We start from the raw sequence: 13439 nt of genomic DNA, 5'->3' as shown, positions 1-13439 counted from the left end.
ATCATTATGATTATGGTGGCTATGAATGTAACATGGGACCTTACTTTAATTTCAGTTACTGAAAGTGGAAGGGGATAAATAACTGTGTGGTTGGACTTTACAGGTGGGTCTTAGAGGAACTCCCAGGACTAGATGCTAAAGTGATGACAAACAAATGGAGTACAAAAAACTAGTTTGGGGGAAAACAAGAGACAGGAATGGATCATTGTCACCAGTTTGTTGACAACTTGATCTCTCAGCTCAACCAGCAGAGCGTAGTGAAACGTGGCGCACAGCAGGAGGACTGGAAGGGCCAGCTGGGTGCCTTGTGTCTGACTTACATAGGCTTTGAAACTGCAATGGCTGCTCGCTCACTCACCCACACTCTTTAATTTCATTCATAGCCTTTAACTTAGAAAATGTAACACATGCTAATTAAGCTGTTAAAAAAAGAGAGAATGAGATCTGGATTTATTCTAGGTTCACTATCAAAAGAGTGGTACAATGTGCACAAGAAATGCATTAGTGAGACTGGTTCAGTAAAATCGTAATACAGTAAGTGCTAATCGGATGAAAATAAAGAATAGAAACTCAAGTAAAATACAAAGAAATTGCATTATGAGAAAACTGTTAGAAAGCAATGAACTGAATGGCTTAACAGTTGGAGGAACAGGCCAGGCTTCCAGCTTCCCTAGTCAATGTACAGTAGTGATGCTTGTTGCACAAATCCTGCATGGCAATTGCTACCATATTTGCATAAACTCTTTGAGGATCCCTGCTTAGACCATGCATGAACTGTTTTTCAAAAAAGGCGATTGTTGTCAACCAGTCCACACCTTTCACTCCCCAGTAAAAATGAATATACCCCACTGGGTATTCTGAGTTTGCACCTGTTTCTGATGACTGGAGTTGAGCAACAACACAGCAGCATGACACACCAGTATATGTACACACTACTGATGTGTTCCAGCTTCACACGCTGTTTCTTTTGTTCTCCAAACATGCTTTGTTCTCTAGTCACAAACGTTGTTCGCATTGTCATCTCTATTTGTCATTCCTCTTGCTTTTGTTACAGTCATGAAGTAAGACTGTAACAAATGAATAATGCAAACAAAATAATTTCACTAATTGTTGTCTTTGGACTTGGCTGCGTGGGTATAATTTGGCTCCATGAATATTTTGTAAGTGTGCACCTAGTTTTGCTGGCATGTATTTACACTATAGTGGAATCTGACTTGTGAATTTGTTTTGATTGCTTGTCGGTTTGTTCATAAGTGTCCTACATAATTGGTACAAGCTTTTCTATTTACCCATGTATTGGAAACCATCCCTGTTAGGCATAGTGTCATATTTGCATGCTGACTCCATGTTTTAAGAAGTATTTATGTATAAGTAGTTGTTTCAAAAGTGGTGAAAATGGTGGCATATTAACCAGTAGCAGGTTTTCTCTAGGCCTGGAGTTGATGTCATAATCAACGCGTGGACTGCAGTAGAGGTGTGGAAGAAGCAATGTGTTTCACCAAAAAAGCACCTGTTTATTAAACATGACTCGTTGCAGCTTCTGTGGCAGATCCTCCGTTTCATCTTATCCTAATAGCACGTATTTAGGTAAAAGATTTAACAGGAGGTGGCTCAAAAGAGACTGATACATTTTTAGGGTTAGGGTTAACCTTAATCCAAAACCTAAACCCTAACCCTAATTCTCCTGCCACGTCTGAATACTGTCATAACGATGTGTCTTTAATATAGGCAGTAAGAAATGAAGTATGCGGAAATAAGAAGTGCAACATTTTAACAGTGTGCTTGTGTTAAAATTTTGCAATAACAGACCAACCCATGGACTTCGCTCATTCATTCATTCATCACCAAAAACTTTTTGATCATTTTCAGAGGCATCATGATTTGAGTAAGTTTATGAACCTGCTTTTATTTTGGGAAACAGACCCGACTAGGAAATTATAGCATGTAGATGCAATCAAAAATAACTGTCCGTGAGATTGGTTAAAATTTCTGAGTTCCTGGGTTGAGTCCATGGTGCTGTTTAAAATGTAAAATTTATAAGCAAAAATCAATAAAGGTAAAAGGCAAACCATTAAGAGGTGACTGCATTCGCAGTGCAGTCGTGTTAGTTGTTTATCCAGACTGTCGCGGTAAGTAAGGAATTTTATGTAACAGGACCTTGAGCATATAATCTGCTGCTAGCGGTAGACTTTCAAAGTAGTCAGTCACTGTTAATCCAGCTGAGACAAAAACAAACCCAGACTCTCTAAAACCAATGTTTGGGGTTAACTCACTTCCCAGGATCAGTTCTTCTAGCCACCTGTTCAGGCTCATAACAAAGGGATGATAGAAGTCTAGCCCAGGGGTACACTAGGCAAAATGATAGTGTGTCCTAGTGCATCAACATTAACACTACAGTGTACTTGTGGGTGAGCTTGCACTTCAGGGAATGGAGCTTTGTGTTTTATGCAACTTTGTACTGAGAAACACTCATGACATAGGAGTTAAGGCGAGAACCAATGACAGAGTTCTTAAAAAAAAAAAAAAGGGGATGCCTTTTGACCAGCAAGACAGACATTACTTAAACTGATAAGAGCTTCATGATCTCTGTTTTCAGACATATGTTCTTGTTCTTGCCTGAGAGAACCTGTTATTGATGTAGATGAAGCTGCACCAATTAGACACAGCTTTTATCGTGACGTTGAGGAAGGTTCTTGAAGTTCAACTTCCGCTCTCAAACAAACGTGCCAAGCCATCTTTCCCCAGTTGGGTGCCTTGGGAGTAAAGCTGACGATAGTTTATTATCTGGTAGAGTAATTTGAGATGAATGCTGGCACTTTAGATCTTTCCCTTTGTCTAATATAGATGACTCAGGTTGAGAGAACTAAATCCATTAGTAAATCTGGCTTACTTTGAAGTTTTAATGGTATGTTACATTTTAAACTACTCTATGATTGAAAAAAGTTCTTATAGACTGAAGCAGCTTGTTTGGGTACATACCCACTAACCCAGTCGATTTTTCTCTTCTCTGCAGAACCTAAACCACTGACTAATGCACTGATGTATCTGCCTTAAAGCCATACACTTTGGAGACATGCCACAGTGTACGGAGAAGAGCACAGATAACATTATATAAAGGATGCAAAGCCTATCAAAGCTTCATGATATGTGAACTCCATGGTCTCTAACCATTTGCAAACTTGTCCTTTTTTTTTAGGTTACTACATTTATGTCTGGTACTTTTCTACCAGAAAAGTGTGTGATTCGAAATGCAGCACAGGTAAAGGGTAATCTGTAAAGACATCACACCAACATTTGCTGAGCTTTTATATCTGACACAGCATGTCTAAACTATGCTCTGTCTATTAGCACTCACCAGTGACTGCCAGTCTCCCAACTTCTGTCTGTATTTACAATAAACCCCAGTTGTCTTGTCGTCTCCAACTGCTGTGTTCATTGCTTTCGTGGCAGCATGGACCTTTTTGTTTGTGTTCATGTGCGAGAGAAAACACAGCGATGCAAATAACATAGTTCTGTGCTAAAGCCAGCGGAGTGTGAAGTGAAGCAACTACATGGTGCCATTTCCCGCCTTGAGGACCTTTCAGAGAAATGCAAACAATTAAAGAAATGAGAAGAGCCACCTTTCTGAAGATTTAGGTTAAACACCAAGGTGAGAAAGGGACATCTGATACGAGTTGCTGTGCTCACAACAAACATTTAAGGATTATTGCACTCAAATACACTAGACTTTGATGTTCATGTTTTTCCACCCCTTTCATTTTTTCTTTGGCTTTCATAATCTGCCTTTGAACTGAGCAGTCTGGAAATAATATCAGCCTGCAATAGTTTTTCTCTGACTGTCTATGATTGTCATATGTTTTCGGATCTCACTTCTATTCTTACTCAAACTCTGTCTCTCTGTCTCTCGGTGTGGAATTTAATAAGCAGGTCAGCTATTAATTTGTGCTCCATTAACTTAGTAGTTAACTTATGAGTTTAAATAATGAGGCCTCCGAGTGGTTTGTGAATTCAAAATAAGCACTTGGGCTTCGGGTGCTAAATGAAAAAATATCTCAAATTGAGGAAAAGCTGAAGCGGTCATGTTCGACTCGATGAGACTTAATATAAGCAGACTGCTGGTTATGCATGAAGAAGTCCGGATTACCTACAAGGTCCCAGAAAAACGTTTTTTTTTTTTTTTTTTTTTTTTTTTATGAAAGAAAGAAATGAAAGAAGTGGATAGTTGTTGTGAGGACACTCCTTTACCTACTTTAAATGTGCCGCAGGCGATTCTATCTAGACATACCTAGAAAAAACGATTGGAATGTAGACAGTGGGACACATTTATTAGTTTACTCTAATGCAACTCCTGTCTATTGAAGGTGCACCAGGCTGTTACTTGTGCTATCTTGTCTATTTACTGCACTGTGCACAAAGTTCGACATTATCATGTCTATCATCATGGACATCATTAAATAATGGTCTTTTGTTAGCTATGGTTGCTGCTGGCAAGATATGTGGTTCAAATGGGTTATGACCATCCTAAGAGTTCTGAAAGTCTGTCATGTTCATAACATGAATAACAAATTACAGCTCTTCAAATACTGGCAAATAAACACTGTGTGAACGACTGTGTTGATGCAATTTATGAAACAGTAGAACAAAGCAGGTTATTAACCTCCACTTAATCTGCTAGCTACTCAAGCCGACTATGCCGAGATTAAAGTCAAAACAAATCTACCATGCATGGTGTATTTGTTAATAGCATAAAGATTTGTGCTGTCATAGTAAAATTCCTGGATAACCGATTTGAGTATGTGCTGAAGAGCATCATTATAGATAGTACAATGTGTGATGGGTTAGAAGATACATTGCAGTTTGTGGCAGTTTGGTATAGCAAACAGGAACTTGTCAAAGTATATGGGGGAATTTGCTGGTGTTTGTTTTGCAACCAGTCAAAGACTGTGTAGAGTCTGAGCCTGGTGTGTACTGTATGTTGTGTGCATACCGCCATTTGATCACAAACGATTAAAGCTGTATTGTGTGAGCAAGTCAATGATTCTGAGATTTTGAAAGTCAGCCGCAGACTGCTCAGCTATGCTTTTCCTACATGACAGATAAACAATGAATTCACTGCAGAGGTCAACGTTCTCAGCTGGATGCAAGCCACTCTACTAGAATGCCTTAATAGCTGGCTATTCTTGCTGATATAGCTGATCACTCATAGGATTCTTCACTATGACATTATATTTCTAAGCCTTAGAGGAAGAAGACCCTTTTGAGGGATATACTGTTATACGAAGTCATGGTACAGTATTGTACAATGGAATTATTTAGATCCACTTAGCTTTGGATTTATATATTAATGTGTTTGTGTGTGTGTGTGTGTGTGTGTCTTCACCTTGCTGACACGGTCAGCATCTCGGCTGAGCTGTCTTCTCTCCTCCTCCCAGTGTGTACGTGCTTCCTCTATCTGGCGCTCCAGAGCCAGCTGAGTTTGTTTGCTCTCATCTTTAATGGAGAACAAAGTTGTTTGCAGCTCTGCCATTGTCTATAGAAGCCCACACAGAACAAACAAAACACAACGACACTTACCATGTTTACATGCATGTCAGTAATCTGATAATAAGAAAACATTGGGCCTACGTGTTAGTCAGTGAACAACCGGAATTACTTTTAGTAACATTGCTAGCAGTGAGGCTATTAAATTCATGACATTTCACAGGAACATGGTAGCAGCACCACTTTGTCAATCAAACATGGCATATATTCTAATCTGGCATGTAATTTAAAGCTCCTAGTTGGCGATAAGACATTTTTTAAACACAATCTTACTTTCTTCTCTTGCGTTACACTGGATATAGATCGAAAGTTTGAGTGTTTTTATTATGTTTATGGCAAATATCAGCTTAATCAGATTCATAGTATATATGCACAGAGTAAGCTGATCATTGAGTAAATCGAGGAGTTTATTGGGGTAAACAACTGAACATGCCGGACTACTTAACATTTTTGTTGATCTAATCTTCTATATTTTCTTTCTACATGCTCCCGAAGAACAATTGAAATCTCTAAAATCCAAAACCACATAGACTTGCCTTCCACATAGACTTGCCTTAAAAACACTGATTTACATAAGCTTCATCATACTGCTTGAACTTAACATCATTCTGTACACATCAATCATGACAGGTGATTAAAAAAAAGGGGAGTGGGGGTGTATGGGCTGAAAAAGACAGAAAGAATGCCTCAAGTTGTTAAACTTGTTGCATGCATAGAAGTTTAAAGGAGTGAAACTTTATCTGTGATGCTCCAGTCAAATGAAGATTTTATTTAGACTGGAAGGCGAAGAAAGGCAAATGTGAGCCAGAGGCGGCTGCTTTGGGCTAGACTGATAATTGTTTATCGTGTGCAAACTTTCAGCAGGAATAATTTGCTTGAAATCCATTCATTGTGTGGGAGTAGGGAGTGAACACTTTAGAGCAGCCACAGAGCGAGAGATTAGGCTTATTTTGTCAGTGGGTGGACCACATGAAAGCAACAAACACTACATTATTATGGTAACATCAGTTCTCTTGGTAATAATTATTTTGCCATATAGATTCCCGCATCTATTCTTCAGCCTGGAGGCGCGCAGCCATCCCTGCTTTCTTGTTATTCCTGTAGCTTTCCTCTGATATTTAGGCTCTTTCTAGTGTAATTGCCTCAGCTCGCATTCTGTAATTTCACAGCCACTGTTTAGGCTGGGAGCAAGCACACTTCCTGCTGAAGCCAAATGAGTAGGGTTGTTGCTCCACAGCTTGATGACTGTGCACTTCAATGCCAGCTAACCAGGACTCAAGTGTGTAGGTGAAATGAAATAAAGATCCTGTAATACAATCAACAGGCACTGGTGTGTGAAATGACTTTTTTTCTTTCTATATTTCATCTTAGATGCTTATTATTCTAACCACAAAACAGACGCACCTGAATAATGTAAAATCAGGAATCTCTATGAAGTTCCCATCATATCTGAGTGATAACTGCTAGGGTCAGTTACTCCATTTCAAATGACACTGAGCCAGTGGTTTACATATGCACTTTTACTTGGACTGCATCTTTTCTTAGCCTCATCTAAATGCTAATCATTAGCTGGAATGCTGCAAATCATGAGAGGGTCACATGTGGATTTGAAAATGAATCTTCTTTGCATGTGCACGATTTGGCAGAAATACATGTTGTGAAAAGTTAAGAGTGCTCACAGCACAAGCCATGCTACCCTTGACACTAATGCATAGCCTGGTGCATGTTTAATTGGGTCATTACACATGCAACTGCATTGCCCTGCGGCAAAAAGGAAAGCTAATTCTTGATAAGGAGGCAAATGTTACTAGTAGAATGCTGGTTAGTGGTTTAAAGGCCACACAAATACACATAAGCTTCCCACAGTGAGATTTGAGGCAAAACAGATCAGGGTGTGTTAAACATCAGATAATAATAACAGCTATGCTAAATCCTATTTAATGTTTAGGGTGCATTTAATCAGACTTTAACCCAAACCTCTGCTTTCCCACAAAGGTGTGGCAGAGGGGGAAGAGACATGTTTGTTCAGCTTATGACAATTTTGAGCTTTAAAAAAATCGTGAGGGGGTAGTTGGAAAAGGAGGGGTTTAATGACTTGTGTTCTCTCTACAGAAACATAGCATTAGACAAAAGATGGGCAAGTGTCCGCAAACCCCGACTCGTACACACTTGCACGCTTTTATTTGTTGTCGTCGGCCGTTGTGTAACTTAATAGTCAGCCGATTTCACACATCTGCTCGTCAACCTCACTTTGAACCCTGTGTGTTTTGGGGTGGGGTGGGGTGATAGGGTTCTCGAATAAAGTGAAAGAAGAGAAGGAGGGCACAAAAATACAAACAAGAATGGGTTGAGAGTTAGGTAATGAGGGGGCAATTATGTCAGATAAAAATGCCTTTGGAGGTTGCAGCCTTGCAATGGGAAGAAATTACCCCCCCTCGAAACATAAACAATTTGCGGGAGTTCAGCCAGTGTATTAACCCGTGCAATCTCACCCACTGAGAGACGGATGAGCGGAATAAAGAGCGTGAAGACTAAGCTTTAGTATAAAACCCACAGCTTGATTCATGAGCAGAGAGAAAAACCCAGGCTGAGTTTCTTTAACGGTGCTCAGTCTTTGCAGATTAAATCTAATGTTAACCACATGGCTGGTGGGGGTGAAGGTTCCAGGGAGACAAGACAGCATGTAAGAATGGAAAGCAAAAACAAAGATTGATGTACACATGGTTCTAGTGATAACTATATTCATTTTATTTTGTTTTTTTTGCCTTTCTTTTACATAAGATCCCTAATTTGTTATTAATTATTACAGGTTTGTCTCATGAATGTTTGTTCTGAATACATCTTAATTTGAACTGGAAATACAGTGAGGGGAAATAAACATCGATCTAATTTTTATTGTTATTTGATCTACTTCCAGTTCTCTGGCAATAGGTGCCATTATAAAAGAAGCTGCCACTGGTTGGGAAGAGGTCACGCAACAAGTCGCAATCATGGGCGCAATCATGGACAACGTTATTTAATAAGTGGCTCGAGAATATGCAGAAGAAAAATTCTAGTCATCCCTGAAATAGTGCAATGCAATATCTGGCAACAAACTTTTAGACTAATGATAAAGATGTTAAGAAAGAAGCCAGCAGTCACTTGAGAAAGAGCTGCAAGACAGCCTAAAAACAGCGGGTTACATAAAGGACAATAAACAATGAACTGCACTGCAATCATCTCTGTTTCTACAAAATCTTCTGAAACCAAAAAGAAAACATATGGTACTGAAGTTATGACATACCCAATAAAGGCTCCTGAATGGAGAGATGTACATGTTAGAGAAGAATTTAATCTCCTCAGACAAAAACTGAATATATTAAACATCAAGACCAAAATGATCTATAAATAAGCAGTAGAAATAACCCTGAGTGCATATCTCATACAAACTCATTACATCATTGTAGGAAAAAGTGCTTTGTGCTTCTAGGAAGCTCTCAATCTTTTATTTACATTAAAAATGTTGCATGAGGAACGCATGGATTTTTGAGTATGGAATCCTGTGTACATCATGAGGACATGAAGACAATAAAGCTTAGTACTTTAGACACATTAATATAGCCGACAAACAGAAATAGAGGAGAGGAAAACAGAAGTATAGGAGATCGGAATGAATGTGTATTCACATTTTAATGATGATTACTTTATATGTTTTAAATAATTTAACACAAGAAACAAGTGGGAAATCTCTACAAAATGGGTTTATGCCTTTTCAACAATCCTTTGGTTGGGAAGAGAGTGTTTACCTGTGCAGACTTAGCAAGCTTCTGGGTGTATTCCTTCTCAAGCTGCTTCAACCTGCTGTTTGCCTGAAATGATAAAGGTAGAAAAGGTGTGGGTGGAAAAGAGAGAGAGAGAGAGAGAGAGAGAGAGAGAGGCATGAAACCTAATCAGTTAAGAGGAAGTGAGTGCACAGACACATTGCTGTGACCTCTGTGGCTGGCAGGCATACTGGCATCTTCTTGTCTGTAGCATGCCTTAGAGGACTGACCATCTTAGCCAGTACCAGGAAGACTTTGATCCTCAGCTAACTATTCATCACTTCAAAGAGAGGATAAAATCTACAGAATCAGGTGTAAAAAAACAAAAGTATAAAAACAGCATGGAAGCTCTATGTACAAATAATGATGTAACCGGTGGCGCAAACAATTTCCCCAGATAACTGTTATAATTTTATATGGCAAGTCTGATTCATTCATTGATTTACTCCTCTTCAAGAGGACTTGCTGGTCAGGGTTATAGTGGCTCAGATGTTTGTCCCTGGCAGTCCATTACAGGGTAACAAACACACATTCACACCCAGAGACAATTTATGCTAATCAGCCATAACATTAAATCCACCTGTCTAATACCGAGTAGGTCCCCCTAATGCTGCCAAAACTGCTCTGACTCATCGAGCCTGGACTTATATCATCTGCTCTGACTCATCGAGCAAGACATATAAAGGTGTGCTGTGGCATCTGGCACCAAGATGTTATAGCAGCGGATCCTTTAAACCATGCACGTTAGTTGTGATGTAAGGCCTTAACAGATTGGACTTTGTTTGTCCAGCACATCCCACAGATGCTCAAAGAGATAGAGAACTGGGGAATTTGGAGGCCAAGTCAACACCTTTGTCATGCTCCTCAAAACATTTCTGAGAAATATTTGCAGTGTGGCAGGGTACGCTCTCCTGCTGAAAGAGGCCACTTCCATTGGAAATTATTGCCATGAAGAAGTGTACCTGGACTCCATCAAAGTTTAGGTGGGATACTTAGGAAAGTAACATCCACATGAATACCCGGACCCAAGGTTTACAAGAAAAACATTGTCAAGAGCATCACACTGCCTCCACCAGCTTGCCTTCTTCTCATGGTGCATCCTGCTGTCATCTCATCTTGCTGCCTAAAATATTGTACTCCTTGACAAGTGCCATTCATGTCGCCATTCAATGGTTTTAAAGTTCTGTATGATCTGTGTCACATCACCAATCCATGTTTGGGAGTTTGGAGGACAAAACCTGGAGGAAATATGCCGGAAGCTGAGGGTTAAAGTGGTGGCCCTTGGGCTCTGAGCTAACAACCCTAATAACTGCACATATCTGTAGTTAGATTAGTGTTCAAAGATCAAATTTCAAACTAAAACTGCAGACTATAAAAAGGGTAACCTAAAGGCATCATTCAAATGCTGTTAATCAAATAAATGAAATCGTTTTCCTTTTCCATTATACTTTGCTCTTTGAGGTGGCTACTACTACTACTACAGACTGATAAATGAAGATTGGATTTCACACACCACAGGATCATTTAGAAAAAGTATCATTTATGAATAGCCGAGAAATTTACAATTGTCTGGAGGAGCGAATCCTCTCAAAATGGTCAAGATTATTATTGTGGCCCATGTTAAATTTTATGCCTCCAGATAAACTGCATAAAATCCCCCCCCCCCTTTTTTCTCACGTAGCTTGAGGAACAGCATCGACATCTTTACTCACAGCATGTGTGTGTGTGTGTGTGTGTGTGTGTGAGTGAGAGAGGGAGAGAGAGAGAGAGCAAGAGAGAGAGCGAGAGAGAGAGCGCGAGAGAGCGCGAGAGAGAGAGAGTCGAGAGAGCGAGAGAGAGAGAGAGAGAGAGAGAGAGACATGTCATGTATTTACAGGCCCAGGAGGGAGTGTGCAGTGTATGTGTGCAGTTGAGTGTCAGCGGTGATGCCCTGCTGTCAGAGCTGCTTTCCGGATAGCTGCTGAACCACTGACAAGACAGATATGAGCCTGCAGCAGGCATCAACACCTGAACCACCATTTAAACACATATGCACACACAACAGAACCCAGTGCAGTTAAACCAGCTCTAGCCTCATCTCTTCATACTTCTTTTTTTCTTTTTAAGTGACTATCCATTTATCCCATGTGGATATTCTACCTGAGAAGACTGAAAACAAAGCATGAACAACGAGTGGTGGACAGCAATGGTAATAAAAAAAACAAAAAAAAACAACCAAAACAACAACAAAAAAAAAAACAACACAGACTGGACTTTCTTTGAAGCCTGTCAGCTCCTTGCGTTGCTATAGAGACTGCAGTCTTGCCTGCTGTTTCATTAAGCACGCTGCTAGATAAATGTGTGTGAAATGTGTGCAGAGAAGAAAAAGTAAAGAAAAAACACAAAGAAATGGCATCATAATCACTTACAGGACATCTTACTGTGGTGATATGATGTACAAGCATATATCCAATAAGTAAACTAACTTCACTCAGTTTGCTGCAATCAGTCTTTAGCATCAGATTTAAAGAAACTTCTCAAGCAAGATGTTGCCTCAAGGTGAACTTTTGGTGGACTTTCCTCAGTGATCTGATTTAGCGGAGATGTTTATTCCATTCAATTATATTTGACAACAACCGTTAACACAAAGTAGCTTCATAAACAATATTCCAAATATAGGTTCAGAGGCATAACGAGCAAGTAAGAAGACACAAGGCAAGAAAAAAACTCCCTCAGATGGCAAAATCTAATGACACGCCTGCTTTAACTGGTTGTTTCTAACCTGACTACAGTCCCTGGCAAAAGTCTTGTCGCTTGTGTACAAATTGACCTGAAGTGCCACTGAAATATATTTCTAATCAAGATTTTTTTTTTTTTACAAGAAATGGCTCATTTTAATCCCAACAGCTTTTGTAATAATGTTTCAGTGCAAAACAAAACTGTCAATAAGTATTCTAATATTCACAGCTTGGTAAAGCCCATTGAGTCATTTTTTGCAAAGACATAAGTGTTGTCGCCTTGTCATATGAGCTTCACCTGTGACTAATAATGGATCAATTAGGTCTCAGGTGTGTATAAAAAGAACCCCAGTACACTAGACCTTCACATCAACTGCAACTAGACCTCTGCAAACATGCCTAAGATTCACCCTGAGACTAAAGTTTTGATTATCAAGAGGCTGAAGACCAGATCCACCGCTGATGTGGCAGACACATTCAATGTGTCTCAACGTCAAGTACAGAGGATAAAAAAAAGATTTGAAGAGACTGGAGACGATGCACTAGACAGGGCTGCCCCCTCTCTCCCTTACTTTTTGCTTTGGCCATTGAACCCTTGTCGTTAGCTTTGCAATCACTCACTTCATTTCACAGAGTATCCCGCTATGATATTGGTCTGAGATTGTCACTGTATGCAGATGATCTCCTTCTATATGTTTCTGATCCTTTAGCAAGTGTTCCACCAATTTTATCTTTGTTGGAGAGATTTGGCTCTTTTTCAGGTTATAAAGTGAACTTACTTAAATGTGAATGCTATCCTATAAATTCTCTGCCACTTATACTGAAACAGTCTGACATTCCTTTCAAGTTAAGTCCTTCAGGTTTCAAATATTTAGGAGTCGTGACGCGGACTCTGCCATCCTTATATTCGGCTAATTTCTTCCCATTGCTTAGCCAGAACAAGTCGGATTTTCAAAGGTGGGGTTCCCTCCCTTTGTCTCTAATTGGTCGTATTAACGGCATTAAAATGAACATTCTGCCTTGGCTACTTTTTCTGTTTGAGTGTATCCCTGTATTTTTGCCCAAAAAAATTTTCAAAGCACTGGACCAACTTATTACCTCTTTTTTGTGGGGAGGTAAAAATCCCAGGGTGAGGAAATCACTTTTGCAGAGATTTACGTTTAGTGGCGGTCTGGCTTTACCTAATTTTTTGCTGTATTATTGGTCGGCTCACATTCACAAACTGACTTACTGGCTTCAATCACAAGAACTGCTATGGTGTAGGTTTGAGGACCAGTCCTGTATCTCCTCTTCTTTAAATGCTTTACTGACATCTTCCCTCCCAATTAACCCATCTTTTTTCACAAAGAATCCTGTGGTTCAGTCCAGTATTAAAATCTGG

At 39.6% G+C, this 13439-nt stretch overlaps 1 protein-coding gene across 5 annotated transcripts in view; it reads right to left on the bottom strand.

The window, feature by feature from the left end:
- cep112 (centrosomal protein 112) overlaps positions 1 to 13439 on the bottom strand; it is a 125912-nt gene that overhangs the window by 17927 nt on the left and 94546 nt on the right. For 4 of the 5 annotated variants that reach the window (XM_060892879.1, XM_060892878.1, XM_060892881.1 and 1 more), the window contains 2 exons: positions 9327 to 9389; positions 5381 to 5530 (listed from right to left, as the gene is read on the bottom strand). In XM_060892879.1, coding sequence (XP_060748862.1) covers positions 5381 to 5530; positions 9327 to 9389 — 213 coding nt within the window. The remainder of the gene's footprint in view (positions 1 to 5380; positions 5531 to 9326; positions 9390 to 13439) is intronic. The other variant, XM_060892880.1, reaches the window with a different exon arrangement.

The sequence above is a fragment of the Tachysurus vachellii genome, chromosome 18 (assembly GCF_030014155.1).
Source record: "Tachysurus vachellii isolate PV-2020 chromosome 18, HZAU_Pvac_v1, whole genome shotgun sequence".
NCBI lineage: Eukaryota > Metazoa > Chordata > Actinopteri > Siluriformes > Bagridae > Tachysurus > Tachysurus vachellii.
The sequence above is the reverse complement of the archived record's forward strand: the minus strand, read 5'-3'. Positions and strand labels throughout refer to the sequence as shown.